This window comes from Cucurbita maxima, unplaced genomic scaffold (assembly GCF_002738345.1).
Source record: "Cucurbita maxima cultivar Rimu unplaced genomic scaffold, Cmax_1.0 Cma_Scf00063, whole genome shotgun sequence".
Lineage (NCBI taxonomy): Eukaryota > Viridiplantae > Streptophyta > Magnoliopsida > Cucurbitales > Cucurbitaceae > Cucurbita > Cucurbita maxima.
The window spans coordinates 619,653-634,186 of record NW_019272079.1 but is presented as its reverse complement, the minus strand read 5'-3'; the positions used below and the strand labels follow the sequence as shown (position 1 = coordinate 634,186).

At 39.8% G+C, this 14,534-nt stretch overlaps 1 protein-coding gene across 2 annotated transcripts; it reads right to left on the bottom strand.

Moving 5' to 3' along the window:
• Positions 1–827: 827 nt before the first annotated feature.
• Positions 828–12,848, bottom strand: LOC111472020 (bifunctional aspartokinase/homoserine dehydrogenase 1, chloroplastic-like). 2 transcript variants are annotated; one of them, XM_023117699.1, is made up of 18 exons: positions 12,580–12,847; positions 10,794–10,861; positions 10,337–10,711; positions 9,934–10,022; positions 9,540–9,843; positions 8,634–8,686; positions 8,348–8,556; positions 8,150–8,237; positions 7,959–8,072; positions 7,043–7,141; positions 6,739–6,933; positions 5,845–5,927; positions 5,200–5,425; positions 4,777–4,922; positions 3,166–3,301; positions 2,980–3,063; positions 2,799–2,891; positions 828–1,244 (listed from the first exon to the last, which is right to left on the bottom strand). In XM_023117699.1, exons 1-18 carry the CDS (start codon positions 12,723–12,725, stop codon positions 999–1,001), a joined length of 2,754 nt encoding a protein of 917 aa, XP_022973467.1. In that variant the 5' UTR covers positions 12,726–12,847; the 3' UTR covers positions 828–998. The 2 variants fall into 2 exon arrangements, with proteins under 2 accessions (XP_022973467.1, XP_022973468.1); XM_023117700.1 differs by lacking the exon at positions 828–1,244 and adding an exon at positions 2,700–2,719 and having other exon boundaries at positions 2,762–2,891; positions 12,580–12,848.
• Between the last annotated feature and the right edge of the window lie 1,686 nt (positions 12,849–14,534).

Here is a 14,534-nt window from a genome sequence, read left to right as displayed (position 1 = left end):
GTAGGATCTCACAATCGGTTCACGTGTTAACATATTTTTTGTCAGGTCAACTCGACCAATCCAAAAATAAGGTTGCAATTCAACTCAACATTTGTAAACGATTTTAGTGATGCATTACTGATATTTGAACTTTATTAAATTTTAGTTATAAATGTAACACCTATTCTCGATAAGTAGAATTTTTTTAATAATTAAAAAAGAACTCGAAAATTTAACCCAACTTGACTAAACTCTGTTTGAATTGCTCGGGTCATCAACTCAACCAACCCCAAATATCTGGGTGGTCCAACATTTTTTTCCAACCCGACCAAATCCGTGTACACTCTATTCGAATTGTTCGGTTGGTCAACCACTCGAGCCACCAACTCAACTAATCCCAAATGTCTGGTTGGTCCAACATTTTTTTCCAACCCAACCAAATCCATGTACACTTCATTCGAATTGTTAGGTTGGTCAAACAACCCCTGATGTCCTATTGGTCCAACATTTTTTTTCCAACTCGACCAAATCTGTGTAACTCTATTCGAATTGCTCGAGCCACCAACTCAACCAATCCCAAATGTCTGGTTGGTCCAACATTTTTTTCCAACCCGATCAAATCCGTGTACACTCTATTCGAATTGTCCAATCGGTTAACCAACCCCAAATATCCAGTTGGTCCAACATTTTTTTTTTCCAACCCGACCAAATCTGTGTACACTATTGCCACCAACTCAACCAACCCCAAATGTCCGGTTGGTCCCAACATTTTTTTTCAACCCGACCAAATCCGTGTACACCCCATATAGTTCGATTCTCAATAATATATTTGTCGAACCCGAGCGAAAAATAAGATAAAACAAGCTCAATTTTATTGAGAATTAAAATTCCCAACAAAGAAGAACCTACATTGCAAACAAAAAGACACAAGGCAAAAGAGACAGTCCCAACAACCAAAAGAGAACATAGAGACTAGGAAACTAATAAGGATGAAAGAAGAGTAGAAACCAAACATGGGATTATGATGGAGCACCAAGGTAAGATGCTAGCCTCAAGATGTCACTGAAGATCCCACCTGCTGTCACTTGAGCCCCGGCACCCGGTCCTCGAACTATTAAAGGCTGAGTTCTGTACCTCGTCGTGGTGAAAGCGATGATGTTGTCGGATCCTAAAAGTTGTGCAAATGGGTGATCGTTCTTGTACCTTTGCATCTCGACGAAGCCTCTTTTATTTTCGACATCGACCACCCCGACGTATCGCAACACCTTTAGAAAATAATAAGGGGTTTACATGAACACCAGATAAAAGAGAATCCAGGTAGTCGAATACACAGACAGAGCTAAGAGCTAAGATACTGATAAGGAGCTAAAGAGCTGTAACAGCCCAAACGTACCACTAGCAAATATTATTCTTTTTGGACCTTCCCTTTCGGGCTTCCCCACAAGGTTATAAAACACGTCTACTAGGGAGAGGTTTCCACACCTTACAAGGAATGTTTCGTTCCTCTCTCCAACTGATGAGGGATCTCACAATTCACTCCCATGGGGTCTCGACGTTTATGCTGGCACACTACCCGGTATCTAGCTCTGACAGAATTTGTAACAACCCAAGCTTGTCGTTAGCAGATATTGTCCTCTTTGGGTTTTCCCTTTTGGACTTCCTCTCAAAGTTTTTCAAATACATCTGCTGGGGAGAGGTTTCCACACCCTTATAAGAAATGCTTCGTTCCCCTCTCCAACCGATGTGGGATCTCACAATCCACCCCTCCCTATGGGTCTAGCGTCCTCGTTGGCACACCGCCTGGTGTCTGGCTCTGATACCATTTGTAAGAACCCAACCCCACCGCTAGCAAATATTGTCCTCTTTGGACTTTCCCTTCTGAGATTCCCCTTAAGGTTTTTAAAACGCATCTGTTAGAGAGAGATTTCCACACCTTTATAAGAAATGTCTCATTCCTCACAATCCACCCCCTCTTGGGGGCCAGCATCCTTGTTGGCATACTACCCGATGTCTGGCTTTGATACCATTTGTAACAGCCCAAGCCTAGCAGATATTGTCCTCTTTGGATTTTCCCTTCCAAGCTTCCCATCATGTTTTTAGAATGCATTTACTAGGGAGAGGTTTCCACACTCTTACAAGGAATGCTTCGTTCCCCCCTCCAACTGATGTGGAATCTCACAATCCACCCCATTGAAGGCCAAACGTCCTTGCCGGCACACCGCCCATTGTCTAACTCTGATACTATTTGTAACAGCCCAAGCCCACTGCTATCAAATATTGTCCTCTTTGGGCTTTCCTTATCGAGCTTCCCCTTAAGGTTTTTTAAAATACGTATGCTAGGGAGAGGTTTCCACACCCTTATAAGGACTGCTTCGTTCCCCTCTCCAACCGATGTGGGATCTCACAATCCACCCCATTGAGGGCCTAGCGTCCTCGCTGGCACACCGCCCAGTGTCTAACTCTTATACTATTTGTAACAGCCCAAGTCTACCGCTAGCAGATATTGCCCTCTTTGGGATTTCTCTACCGAGCTTCCCCTCAAGGTGTTTTAAAACACGTATGCTAAGGGAAGGTTTCCACACCCTTATAAGGAATGCTTCATTCCCCTCTCCAACCGATAGGTAATGCATGTAACTTTACGTATGCTCAAGAAAACCATGGCTACGCACATTTTTTGGTTCAATAAAGACCAACTCAACTCACAACAGCTTAAAATATACTATGAACCTATATTTCTAAACGCTAAACACACTGGCAGATTATGTAGCAGATTCCTTAAAAGTAAGTAACTTGCAGAACAATTTTGTAGAGATACTCACTTCCCCAGCATTTTCAGCCTCCTGTCGTTTCCTCGTTAGCTCGGCATCGAACTGTGGCAATTGTTGCATGAACTCCTCAGCGGACGCACTGGCCTATAGTACATTAGAGGTCCAAATCAACAATGGAGTACAAAATTTAAGCATTAAATGTAGCATTGTTAAACATATCATTTAGCCATACTCTTAATGGCTCTGGCACGAGGTTTTCCACGGGGATATCGGCTAGTTCGAGTTTCAAGCCCGATTCTCTTGCAAGAATGATCACCTGAAACACGAACGAAACTTAAAGCATAAGCAATTTTTACACGGGCGATTCAGAACACATGTTTTCGGATTTTACACAGGCGATTTAGAACACGTGTTTTACCTTTCTGGCAACATCAGTTCCAGATAAGTCATCTCTTGGATCGGGCTCGGTATAACCTGCTTGCTTTGCTTCGGATACGATGTCGCTAAAAGATTTACCACTCGTAAAGTTGTTGAAGATGTAACTCAATGTCCCACTGCAGCAGAAAATAACATGAAAGAAAAGAGTGTCAAATTATAGGAATGCCAGGAGCCTATCCCTTATAGACAGAATGCAACATATTAAGGGTTGTTAAGTGTGCTTAGACTTTTTTAAACGAACATTTTCAATGACGATCGAGAAATAAATCTTCTTCGACATTCAAGTCCGAGCATTGCTTCCTAAGGAAATATTAAGATATTGGAAATACAAGGCAATATTTTCAGAACTGCCCTAGAACGCGAGTAAATAGACGCTGATGGCACCCCGACGTCGGTCGAACGAAAACTGGCCGGGAGCGAAACAATTTTTGGAAACCCTATAATTTGACAGAGATATTGGAAAGAAAGCCTATAGCACTATACGTGCGAGATTAAAACCAAAACCCTAGTTTGGAAACCTTGGTTGGGCCGTTTGACGATCGTACATTTTAGTTGCCTTCATTTTGAAATACCTAAATTCAAGGCAATCAATCACGATCGAGAAATAAATCTTCTATCTACATTGCTATACCTACCCTCTAAAAGCTCTCGAAGTCCTCGAGTGGAAGTTTCGAGAAAAATGGGGAAGAACGGATGGGACGCTTTTAGTATAAATTTGTATGACATTTTTTTTTTTTTTGGGTATGAAAACCCAACATAAACCTAAAAAAAAGAAAGTCTACAAAAGGTGGTCAACTCGCCCAAGGGCTCTGGTCAAGTAAAAATAAGATCAAGAGTGTAATAAAAAAGGGCTTTCTCACTAAAGCTAAAAAAAAAAAAACGTTGAATCTAACTGTGAGATCTCACATTGATTGGAGAGGGAACAAAACATTCTTTATAAGGGTGTGGAAACCTTTCTCTAGCAGACATGTTTTAAAAACATTGAGGGGAACCCAGGAAGGAAAGTCCAAAGAGGACAATATCTATTAGCGGGTGACTTAGGCTGTTACAAATTGTATCAGAGCCAAACATTGGACGGTGTGCCAACAAGGATGCCGAGTCCCAAAGGGAGTGGACACTGGGCAGTGTCCGAGCGAGGACGCTAGGCCCTGAAAGGGGGTGGACACTGGCGGTGTGCGAGCTAGGACGCTGGGCCCCAAAGGGGGTGAATTGTGAGATCCCATACCGATTGGAGAGGGGAATGAAACATTCTTTATAAGGGTGTGGAAACCTCTCCCTAACATTCGTGTTTTAAAAACTTTGAGAGGAAGCCTGGAAGGGAAAGCTCAAAGAAGACAACATCTGCTAGCGGTGGGCTTGGGCTATTACACTGACGTGGGACTAAACATTACTCGAAGACCTCTTTCAATTCCTAAAAATTCTATCATTTCTCTCGCACCCTCACCTAGCACGAAAAAAAGCCTTTTGAGCGAACAAAGCTATGGTCTTTGGGTCCAGATAAAATAGTCATACACCCCTAGTAGTATGGGGACAATTATGTTAGGTGAAGGAAATATAAAGCAAAACTTTATTCAAAGAGAGGACAAGCAACCTGAAGATGCCTTCAATACGTAATATTTTGTCTCCGGTTTCGAGCAAACCACGTAGCGTGCTAATAATTGGAAGACCGGCTCCAACCGTAGCTTCGTAAAAGTAATGAGTATACGACTGTCGTTGAAGAGCTCTTAACTTCAAATACTGGATTCAGGAGCAAAGATGTAACAAAAGAATTAGTATGGCACATTCAAAACAGTAATTTGCAATGTAACATAAATGAAACGGTTTAATCATTCGTGATTTCATCGCATTCTCGAGTCTGAAATTTTCTGTTAACCAAAGCCGTACCGAACAGGAAAGACCTTTCCCATCCATAAAACACCCAGAAACTAAAAACTTTCGCATTTTATAGCTGTCAATACGTTTCGTTTCGAAAGGGACGTGAGGGTAAGAGAAGTAATTTCCATATAGGAGATACCTGATCGAGCGGTCCCGAGTTAGCCCTTTTATTTGGAGTAATGACATGAATTCCTCTTCGAAGCCAGTTGTAGTAATGGCTAGCAATATCAGCATTGGCCGTGCAATCGACCAAAACGGTATTCGGAATAAAATGATTTTGATGCACATGCTGCACGAACCGTTCCATATCTGCCGTTTCGCCTTTCTCACCTTGAAGTTCTCTCCAATTAGTTAAGTCAACTCCCCTACAATCACATATCATAAATAATTAAATCGAGTATAATAGCAGCCTTTAAACGAAACAGTGCCAAACTTTCCGTTTACATAATAAACTACTCCAATGGGCATTAACCGAAAGAGCATCTCGATTACGAAGGGATTCATGGAGAGCATCGAGTGTGAGAACGCCAAGGATCAATGAGAAAATTGATGCATAGAAAATGTAGAGACGAGAACGTAAAAATACAGAGGATGATAGTAAGGAACAAGCCTACTCTACGTTCGAAATTTTAGAACATCAGAAGATAACACAGTCAGGAGAACGACCTTTCTCGAGTACATCCACGTAACACACGTACATCATAATGGCAAATAGTAATGGAATCGTGAATAACCCTATACGGTACAAATAAGGAAAGGAATTGAAATCGAGTTTTAAACTTACTCATCGCACAAAAGCATGCTTTTGGAGCTAATAATTCCCAGGACACGTAAATCGATGTTGAAGTCTTCTTTGAGAACGGATGCCTGCCAAAGAACATTTCTTATAAACATGTTAGAACTCAAAATGAACACTTCAATGACCAATCCACCCCCTTAGGAGCCCAGAGTCCTTGCTGGCACACCACCTCATGTCCACCCCCCTTCAGAGCCCAGCATCCTCGCTGGCACACCACCCGGTGTCTGGCTCTTATACCACTTGTAACAGACCAAGCCCACCGCCAGCAGATATTATTCTCTTTAGGCTTTCCCTTTCTAGCTTTCCCTTCAAGGTTTTTAAAGCACATATGCGGGAGAGGTTTCCACATCCTTATAAAGAATGTTTCGTTCTCCTCCCCAACCGATGTGAGATCTCACAATCCACCCCCCCTCTTCGAGGCCCAGCGTCTTCGCTCGCACTCGTTCTCTTCTCTAATCAATGTGGGACCCTCTAATCACCCCCTTTGGGGCTCAGCATCCTTTCTAGCACATCGGCTGGTGTTTGGCTCTGATTCCATTTGTAACAGACCAAGCCCACCGCTAGCAGATATTGTCCTCTTTGGGCTTCCCCTCAAGCTTTTTAAAACGCATTTGCTAGGGAGAGGTTTCCACACCCTTAAAAAGAATGTTTCGTTCTCCTCCCCAACCGATGTGAGATCGCACCGATTCACTTAATAAAAAATTGCCCCTTGGTGACCAAAATTTGGAGCATGCTAATGGAATTCTTTGGTTGGTTCTACCGCCTTCCCAACCGTGGACACGAGACATGGAAATTATCCACATGGATTTTATAATCCTTTGATAAAATAACTTCAAAATAAAACCCAGATTAATAAAAGATTTCGTTCATAAAGATCACCTGATCCTTTAGCTGCTCGAGTAACGTGGCACCAATAAGTCCAGGTCCAATGATTCCCATTGCAATCGTTGTCCTTGACAGGTAAAATCTCGAGTGCACAGCTCTCAAGGCTTTTATAGAATCTTCTCGCCTAACGACTACAGTAATGTTGTATTCCGTGCAGCCTTGGGCAATAGCACGGATATTTATGTTAGCCTGCATTGTAACTTACCATCATTATTCATGTAGAGAAAATAAATTACACAACATAACTAAGTACTGATGAAATTGTAACAAAGAAAAAAGTGAATAAGTAATTTGTGACCTTTGCCAGTGCATTGAAAAGGGTCGCACTGACTCCAGGAGTACTCGCCATTCTCTGTCCGACCGCTGCCAAAATGCTACAGTTCGGAACGACTGCGACCTGAGGATCATACTATATTATATTCTGTTTTCTTTCACGGTACTCGATAAAAACTCGGTTACTAATTAAATAAAATAATACAGATTGTATTCTGATGCAAACAAAAAACCTGAAGCAGATATCTCCAAAGGGAAGGGATTCATGTTCTTTGGTGCACAATAAGATGTTCAGTATTCTTATCCTTAATGGACACTTGGCTAGGCTGCATAATTCCTTGGTATAAATCGTGGCTCGATTTTGGATGTAACAGCCCAAGTCGATATTGTCCTCTTTGGGTTTACCTTCCGGGCTTTCCTTCAAGGTTTTAAAATGCGTCTGCTAGAGAGAGGTTTCCACATCCTTATAAAGAATGCTTCGTTCTCCTCCCCAACCTATGTGGGATTTCACAATCCGCCCCTTTCGAGGCCCAACGTCCTTGTTGGCACACCGCCTCGTCTCCACCCCCTTCAGAGCTTAGCTTCCTCGCTGGAACATCACCCGGTGTTTGGCTCTGATGCCATTTGTAACAACTCAAGCTCACCGCTAGCAAATATTGTTCTCTTTAGGCTTTCCCTTTCGGGCATCCCATCAAGGTTTTTAAAATGCGTCTACTAGGGAGAGGTTTCCATACCCTTATAATGAATGTTTCGTTTTCCTCCCTAACTGATGTGAGATCTCAAAAGATTGATCTTTTTCATTGTTCAAATAAATAAATTATCCCCACCCTGCATCCATCCACTAAAGTCCGGGAAGGAAGGAAAAGTATGAACTTTTTGGTATGCACGAAACATATAGAAGGAAAGAAAATCTGACTCCTCGAGTCAAAACAATTAATTACCTGCGAAAGGCGCCCAGCCTCTAAGGCTTGACGAAATCTAGATTTCAATGCCTCAGCAACAGCTTTTACTTCCTTCTCGGGCACCGCAAAACACACGGAATGTTCACTACTAGCCTGGATTAACCTTTGTATAAGCATCATACAACAAAGTCTAGATTAAAGTTGAAAAAGAAGAGGTTATATTGAATCACCTGAGAAATCATAATAACATTAGCTCCTACATCTTTAACAGCACCAAAAATGGCATTGGCGGTACCCGGGACACCAGCCATTCCAGTGCTGGAGAAAAAGTGGGGGACGAGGTACGGAAATGAGATCACGATATCAGTAAGGAAGACATACATATAGTTTAAGACAAAGATGGATAGCTAACAACGAATTAAACTCACCCTTCAACGTTTATAAGCGCAACATTGTCGATAGTTGCAAATCCTTTAACAAAAGACACTAGACTCTCGCTTTCCTCGTCAACTGTTTGACGGCAGATCGTCGTTCCAGGTGCAGAGAGATTGAAAATATTCCTTATGATAATCGGTATGTCATATTGCATTACTGGAATAATCGTACGAGGATGTAAAACATTTGCACCAAAATACGACTGCACGTCAATATAATATATATTAGCGAACGAAGCAGAGTTCGATTTTCATTATAGAATACAACAACCAGACTTACCATCTCCCAGGCCTCTTGATAGGACAATGTCTTTAAAACAACTGCTTCCTTAACTGCACAAGAAATAAACCTCATGATATAGTAACATTGCTGCTTTGATGAGATTAAAGTTCTAATATAAAGCATTCGGACGTTTTTAAATACAAGCATAGAGATTTCGAGTATAATGTGTTAGGAATCACAGATCTCCACAATGGTATGATATTGTCCACTTTGAGCATAAGCTCTCGTGGCTGTGGCTTTACTTTGGGCTTCTTCAAAATGCCTCATACTAATAGAGATGTATTCCCCACTTATAAACCCATAATCATTCCCTAAATTAGCCAATGTGGGACTCCCTCCCAACAATCCTCCCCTCGAACAAAGTACACTATAGAGCCTCCCCAATGATATGATATTGTCCACTTTTGAATACACCTTCGAAGCTAGCAATTTCTTTGTCCGACACTTGAGGATTCTATAGACATGGCTAAATTAAGGGCATGGCTCTGATACCATGTTAGGAATCACGGATCTCCACAATGATATGATATTGTCCACTTTGAGCATAAGCTCTCATGGCTTTGCTTTGGGCTTCCCCAAAAGGTCTCATACCAATGGAGATGTATTCCTTACTTATAAACCCATGATCATTCCCGAAACCCACGATCATTACCTAAATTAGCCAATGTGGGACTCCGTCCCAACAATCCTCAACAATAGCAACATTGCTGCTTCGATGAGATTAAATTTGCAATAAACCGGGCAGATATATTAAAAGACGAGACCGAACCTGGATCCATATAACCACTAAAGTTCTAATATAAAGCATCCGAACGTTTTTAAATAAAAGCATAGAGATTTAAAGTATAATGTACTTAAATGTTTCATATAATTATGAGTTAAGCACAAAAGTACGACATATACCTTTTCTCGGATCTGCACTATAAACACCATCGACATCGGTCCAAATAGTGACTCTCCGAGACGTTAATAGAGCACCCATTATCGCAGCAGAAAAGTCACTCCCATCTCTCTTTAAAGTAGTGGGTATGTTTTGATGTGTACTGGCAATAAAACCGGTTGCAATGATTATCTTGGCCGAGTTTTTGGAATACCATCGCTCAAGTCTTCTAGCAGATTCCGAAAAGTCGGGATCAACTTGATTTGAAGAAGTGGGATTTACTATCAAAACTTCCCTTGTATCCATCCACTTGCAATCAAACCCCCTCTAACGAAACACTTGAAAGGATCAGTATTGCATATCGGTAACAGATTCGCAAGCTGCATTAACAAATAGAACGAAAAACACGTGCCATACCTGTCTAATAACAGCTGACAACAAACTAGCGGACCACAATTCTCCATGTCCTACAACAAAATCGGTAAAGGATTCCATGGCATGACCAGCTGCAAGATGATACGAAGCAAGTCACGGGTCAATGTATTTTCTACCATGAAAGGTCAACTAGTCGATAAGAAAAGAATGCCCAACGACAATACGTCAAATATTAGCAAGGGGATCAAAATCAGACTAAATTACTTAAAAAGTGAGATCATCCAAGAATTCTATATATTAAATCTTAGGTACGTAGCCATCATGACTTGAACTAGTTCTCGCTAAGCCCTTCATTGACGGTGGTATACGCTATGGAGATACTAGATGGTATCATATCGTCCACCGAACAATGCACAATCAATGATGTAAGAGTATACCTACTTACCAATATAAATTGCTTGAAGCATAGCCAGCAGATTATCAATATCATGATGCAACTGTGATAAGAAACTGGCCAGTTCTTCCCCATCAAGTAAATCGTGTGCCGTTGATTTATACTTTTCCCGAACAGCATCTAAGGCAGATTCATAAGACTTGTCTCGTGATTGAGCCTTGTTAATGAGGTCATACATCATATCCGTTACTTTCGACATTGCAGAGACGACCACCAATTTCATCTCCGAATCATCACTAACTATTACTTCAGCAACATTCTTAATTCGTTCTGAGTTACCGACACAGGTACCACCGAATTTATGGACGGACCAAACATCACCCTTGGGAAGTTGAACATTTTCCGTGGATTTTTCCAACGAGACGTCTGCTAAGAAGTGAAAAAACATGAAATGACTGAGTAAATGCATGACTTTAACAATTAATGAAATAGAAAGCAATCAATGGACCTGCAATGGAAGCACATATTTGTTTCCTTTGCGTCCCCCTTCTTAACCGCTGACCGACAAGGGCCATTCTGTAACACAAAACGTACCGTTCTCATTATTCAAAAAGCATTTAGACGATGTCGTGTAAAAGCTTTGCAAGTAGATAGCGTATTGACTAGATAATATAATTCAACTGTAACGACCCAAACCCATCGCTAACAGATATTGTCTTTTTTTGGGTTTTCTCTTTCGGGTTTCCCCTTAAGGTTTTTAAAACGCGTCTATTAGGGAGAGGTTTCCACACCTTATAAAGAATGTTTCATTCTCCTCCCCAACCAATATGGGATCTCACAATCCACCCCATTTCAGGGTCCAACGTCCTTGCTAGCACACCGCCTCGTGTCCGCCCCCACCCCCCTTCGGGGCTCAGCCTTCTCGCTGACTCATCGCTCGGTGTCTGACTTTGATACCATTTGTAACAGCTCAAGCCCATCGCTATCAGATATTGTCCACTTTGGCCCATTACGTATCACCGTTAGCCTCATGGTTTTTAAAAAGTGTCTGTTAGGGAGAGGTTTCCACACCCTTATAAAGAATGTTTCGTTCTCCTCCTCAACCGATGTGGGATATCACAATCCACCCCCTTTCAGGGCCCAGCGTCCTTGCTGGCACACCATCTCATGTCCACCCCCCTTCAGAGCTCAACCTCCTCCCTAACTCATCGTCCAGTGTCTGGCTCCGATACCATTTGTAACAGCTCAAGCCCATTGCTAGCAGATATTGTCCGCTTTGGCCCGTTACGTATCACTATTAGCCTCACGGTTTTTAAAAAGCATCTGCAAGGGAGAGGTTTCCACACCCTTATAAAGAATATTTCGTTCTCCTCCCCAACCGATGCAGGATCTCACAATCAAATACAAACGAGATTGATTATGGATAAATTCCAAATATTCTAGAAAATAGTACCAAGTTTTCCATTGCCGAAAATTGAACCCAGGTATCCTCGGTAGGTGAAAGCCAGATATACCAACACAAGAAAAATAAAATGATCCTAGACGAAAAATCACAACGACCAAACACAGAATGATCCTAGACGAAAAAAACCCATCTAGCAAATCATTCAAGCATTACAAAAAAACAAGCCTCAGCTCTTAAAACAAAATTAAAATTTCCTGATAAGCTTTACCCAAGTGATTTTTATCAATGAAATGACAGTAGCTGCAGGATACACACGTAACGGTGCAACTTCACCTCATGCATGGGTTTATAAGTAAGGAATACATCTTCATTGGCACGAGGCCTTTCGAAGAAATCCGAAGCAAAGCCACGAGAGCTTATGCTCAAAGTGGACAATACCATACCATCGTGGGGATTCATGATTCCTAACGAATCAACCGTTACACAGCGCATTCCAAAACCCCGCTAAATTACAACAAAACAATCCTCAACCAAAAAATTCCACCAAAACAACTCATCCACATGTTTAAATCGGAAAAAAATAAAGAACACTAAAAGCATAAGAGAGCAAAACAAGGAGAAATTAAAAACAAAAAATGGTTAAAAGTACAAAAGAGAAGAAATGTTCAAGAAAAACTTCAATGGGTAGACACCAAACAAACTCTCACGATCAAAAACAGCCAAAGAAAAACCCACAACCAAACCCCAACAGATCTTCCAGTGCTCTAAACAAAAAACCAAAACAAACCCAGTTCGATTTCAGTTCTTAATTTCAACCCATCTAAACAAATCCAGTTTCCACAACACACAAAGAGAGAAAAAAACAAGCCCAGATCGGGTAAATTCATACCTGTTAAGCTTAAAACGTAGGAGCGAAATGGGATGTCGGCATTGGGAGGAGGAGTATAAGATGTATTTGGGATTGGACTCAATGGGCGGTATTTGAGGCGAAAGAACATGGAATGAGTGAGATAGCACATAGGAGAGCGAGGCCATTAGAAATTGGGGAAATGGTGTTTGGCAGAGACCGCGGCTGAGTGCTATTAATCAGTGGCTCTTGTTATTGTTTGTGGGGTTTTGGGATTTCAAGTTGATGGGCGCTGCATGACGAGGAAGAAGGGGCGGTGTTTTATACAAATTTTTGTTTTTTAATAAAAGTAAAATGTTATTTTTTAAAATATTTATTTATTTATTTTCAAATATGATTTGTATTTTCATATATATATAAACGAAGTGTTTGTGAGTTGATATAAACTTCTCAATTGTTCTATGGGATATATATTTAAATTTTTGTTTCTAATAAAAGTAAGAAGTTAGTTTAATAAACATCAAATTAAAATATTTTACTTAATATCCAGTGGGGTACATACACAACCCTCGGGCTCAACGGTTAGGTTCGACTCTGGTCTCATCGGACACCCAATGAAAGGTTGACATTCAATTATGAAGCAGGCATATATATGAAATGAAACACACCCGAAGACAAGGTTGTCTCAGTTCAATCTGGTGAAGGAAGAAAGAGACCTACAGAAAGAAGGACTTGCGAAAGGCTTTGGTTAATAAAAAATGGTTGAAGCTTCTTATGGTTCACTAGCTGGAAATGAAATGGGTGTCGGAGCCTGCTTTTTTTTTTAAGCCTGTAAGTAGGCAAGTACAAAAAGAAGGGCAAGAAGCTTTTCGGGAGACATCTTTATCTGAGGAGGAGGCTTCGTCGTCTGGCTCCTCATAAATGATGTTAGGATCGGCTTTCCCTTGGTTACTATTCAAGAATAGAGGTTCAGGGAAAGGGTTTATCTTGAGGATTGACTTCGTGCTGAGCCGTCAAAGCAAAAAAGTAGATGCTAAACTAAAGGTGCATCAATGGATACCTTCTGCCTCAAACACTTCTCCAGCGGTGAATCTAATATATATATATATATATTTATTATTATTATTATTAGGTCAACTCTATATTTTATCTAAAAAAAATATCTTTGAACTTTAATTTTTTTAATAATATCGGATTAAAATCATATTCTTAAATTAAAAAACATAGTTATTTATTTCAAAAATATTATTTAATTAAACTTTCAAAAATTTTATTATTACTCTTGAATTTTTTACGAAAAAAATTCCCGTTTTTTAATATATGAACGAAACCGTTACAAATATTTAAAAAATATTTGCAAACATTAAAAAATAACAATAAAAAGTTTAAAAATGATTATATGGTAAAAACTTTTTTGAATTTTTTTTATAAAGGTTAAATGCATAAACACTCTGCTTTTAAATTCTCATAGGTATTTTTTTAACGGTAAATATATTTTTAATTTTTTAAAATTGTTTTAAAAAATTTAAGAGTTTTTTTTTTTAAATTAAATCATATTTTTAATTTTTTTAAAAAATTAAAATATATTATTTAAACTTTTAAAAAGTTTACTATTTTTTTTTTTTGGATATTTTACCTTAAATAAATAATATATATTAATAATAATAAATAGAAAGTCGGCTTTTTCGCTTTCTAAATTTTTTAATTAATTATTATTCCAAAGTAATTAATATATTAAATAATAAAATTTATTTTGTTCGTATATTTGACTAATCGATATTTATAGTTATCTATATCGGTATAAATATGCTCGAAGAGGATAATTTTTATATTCCCCTTTTTGCCCTTTAATATTTTAAGGCTTAACTTTATCCTCATATTCTTTAATAATGCTTTCAAATATTCCTATTTTGTCCCGACCAGATACATCGAACATCGATCACTTTTCTACTGAGCCTGCTAGATATAGGTCCACAATAGTTCGTGTATCTTTTAAT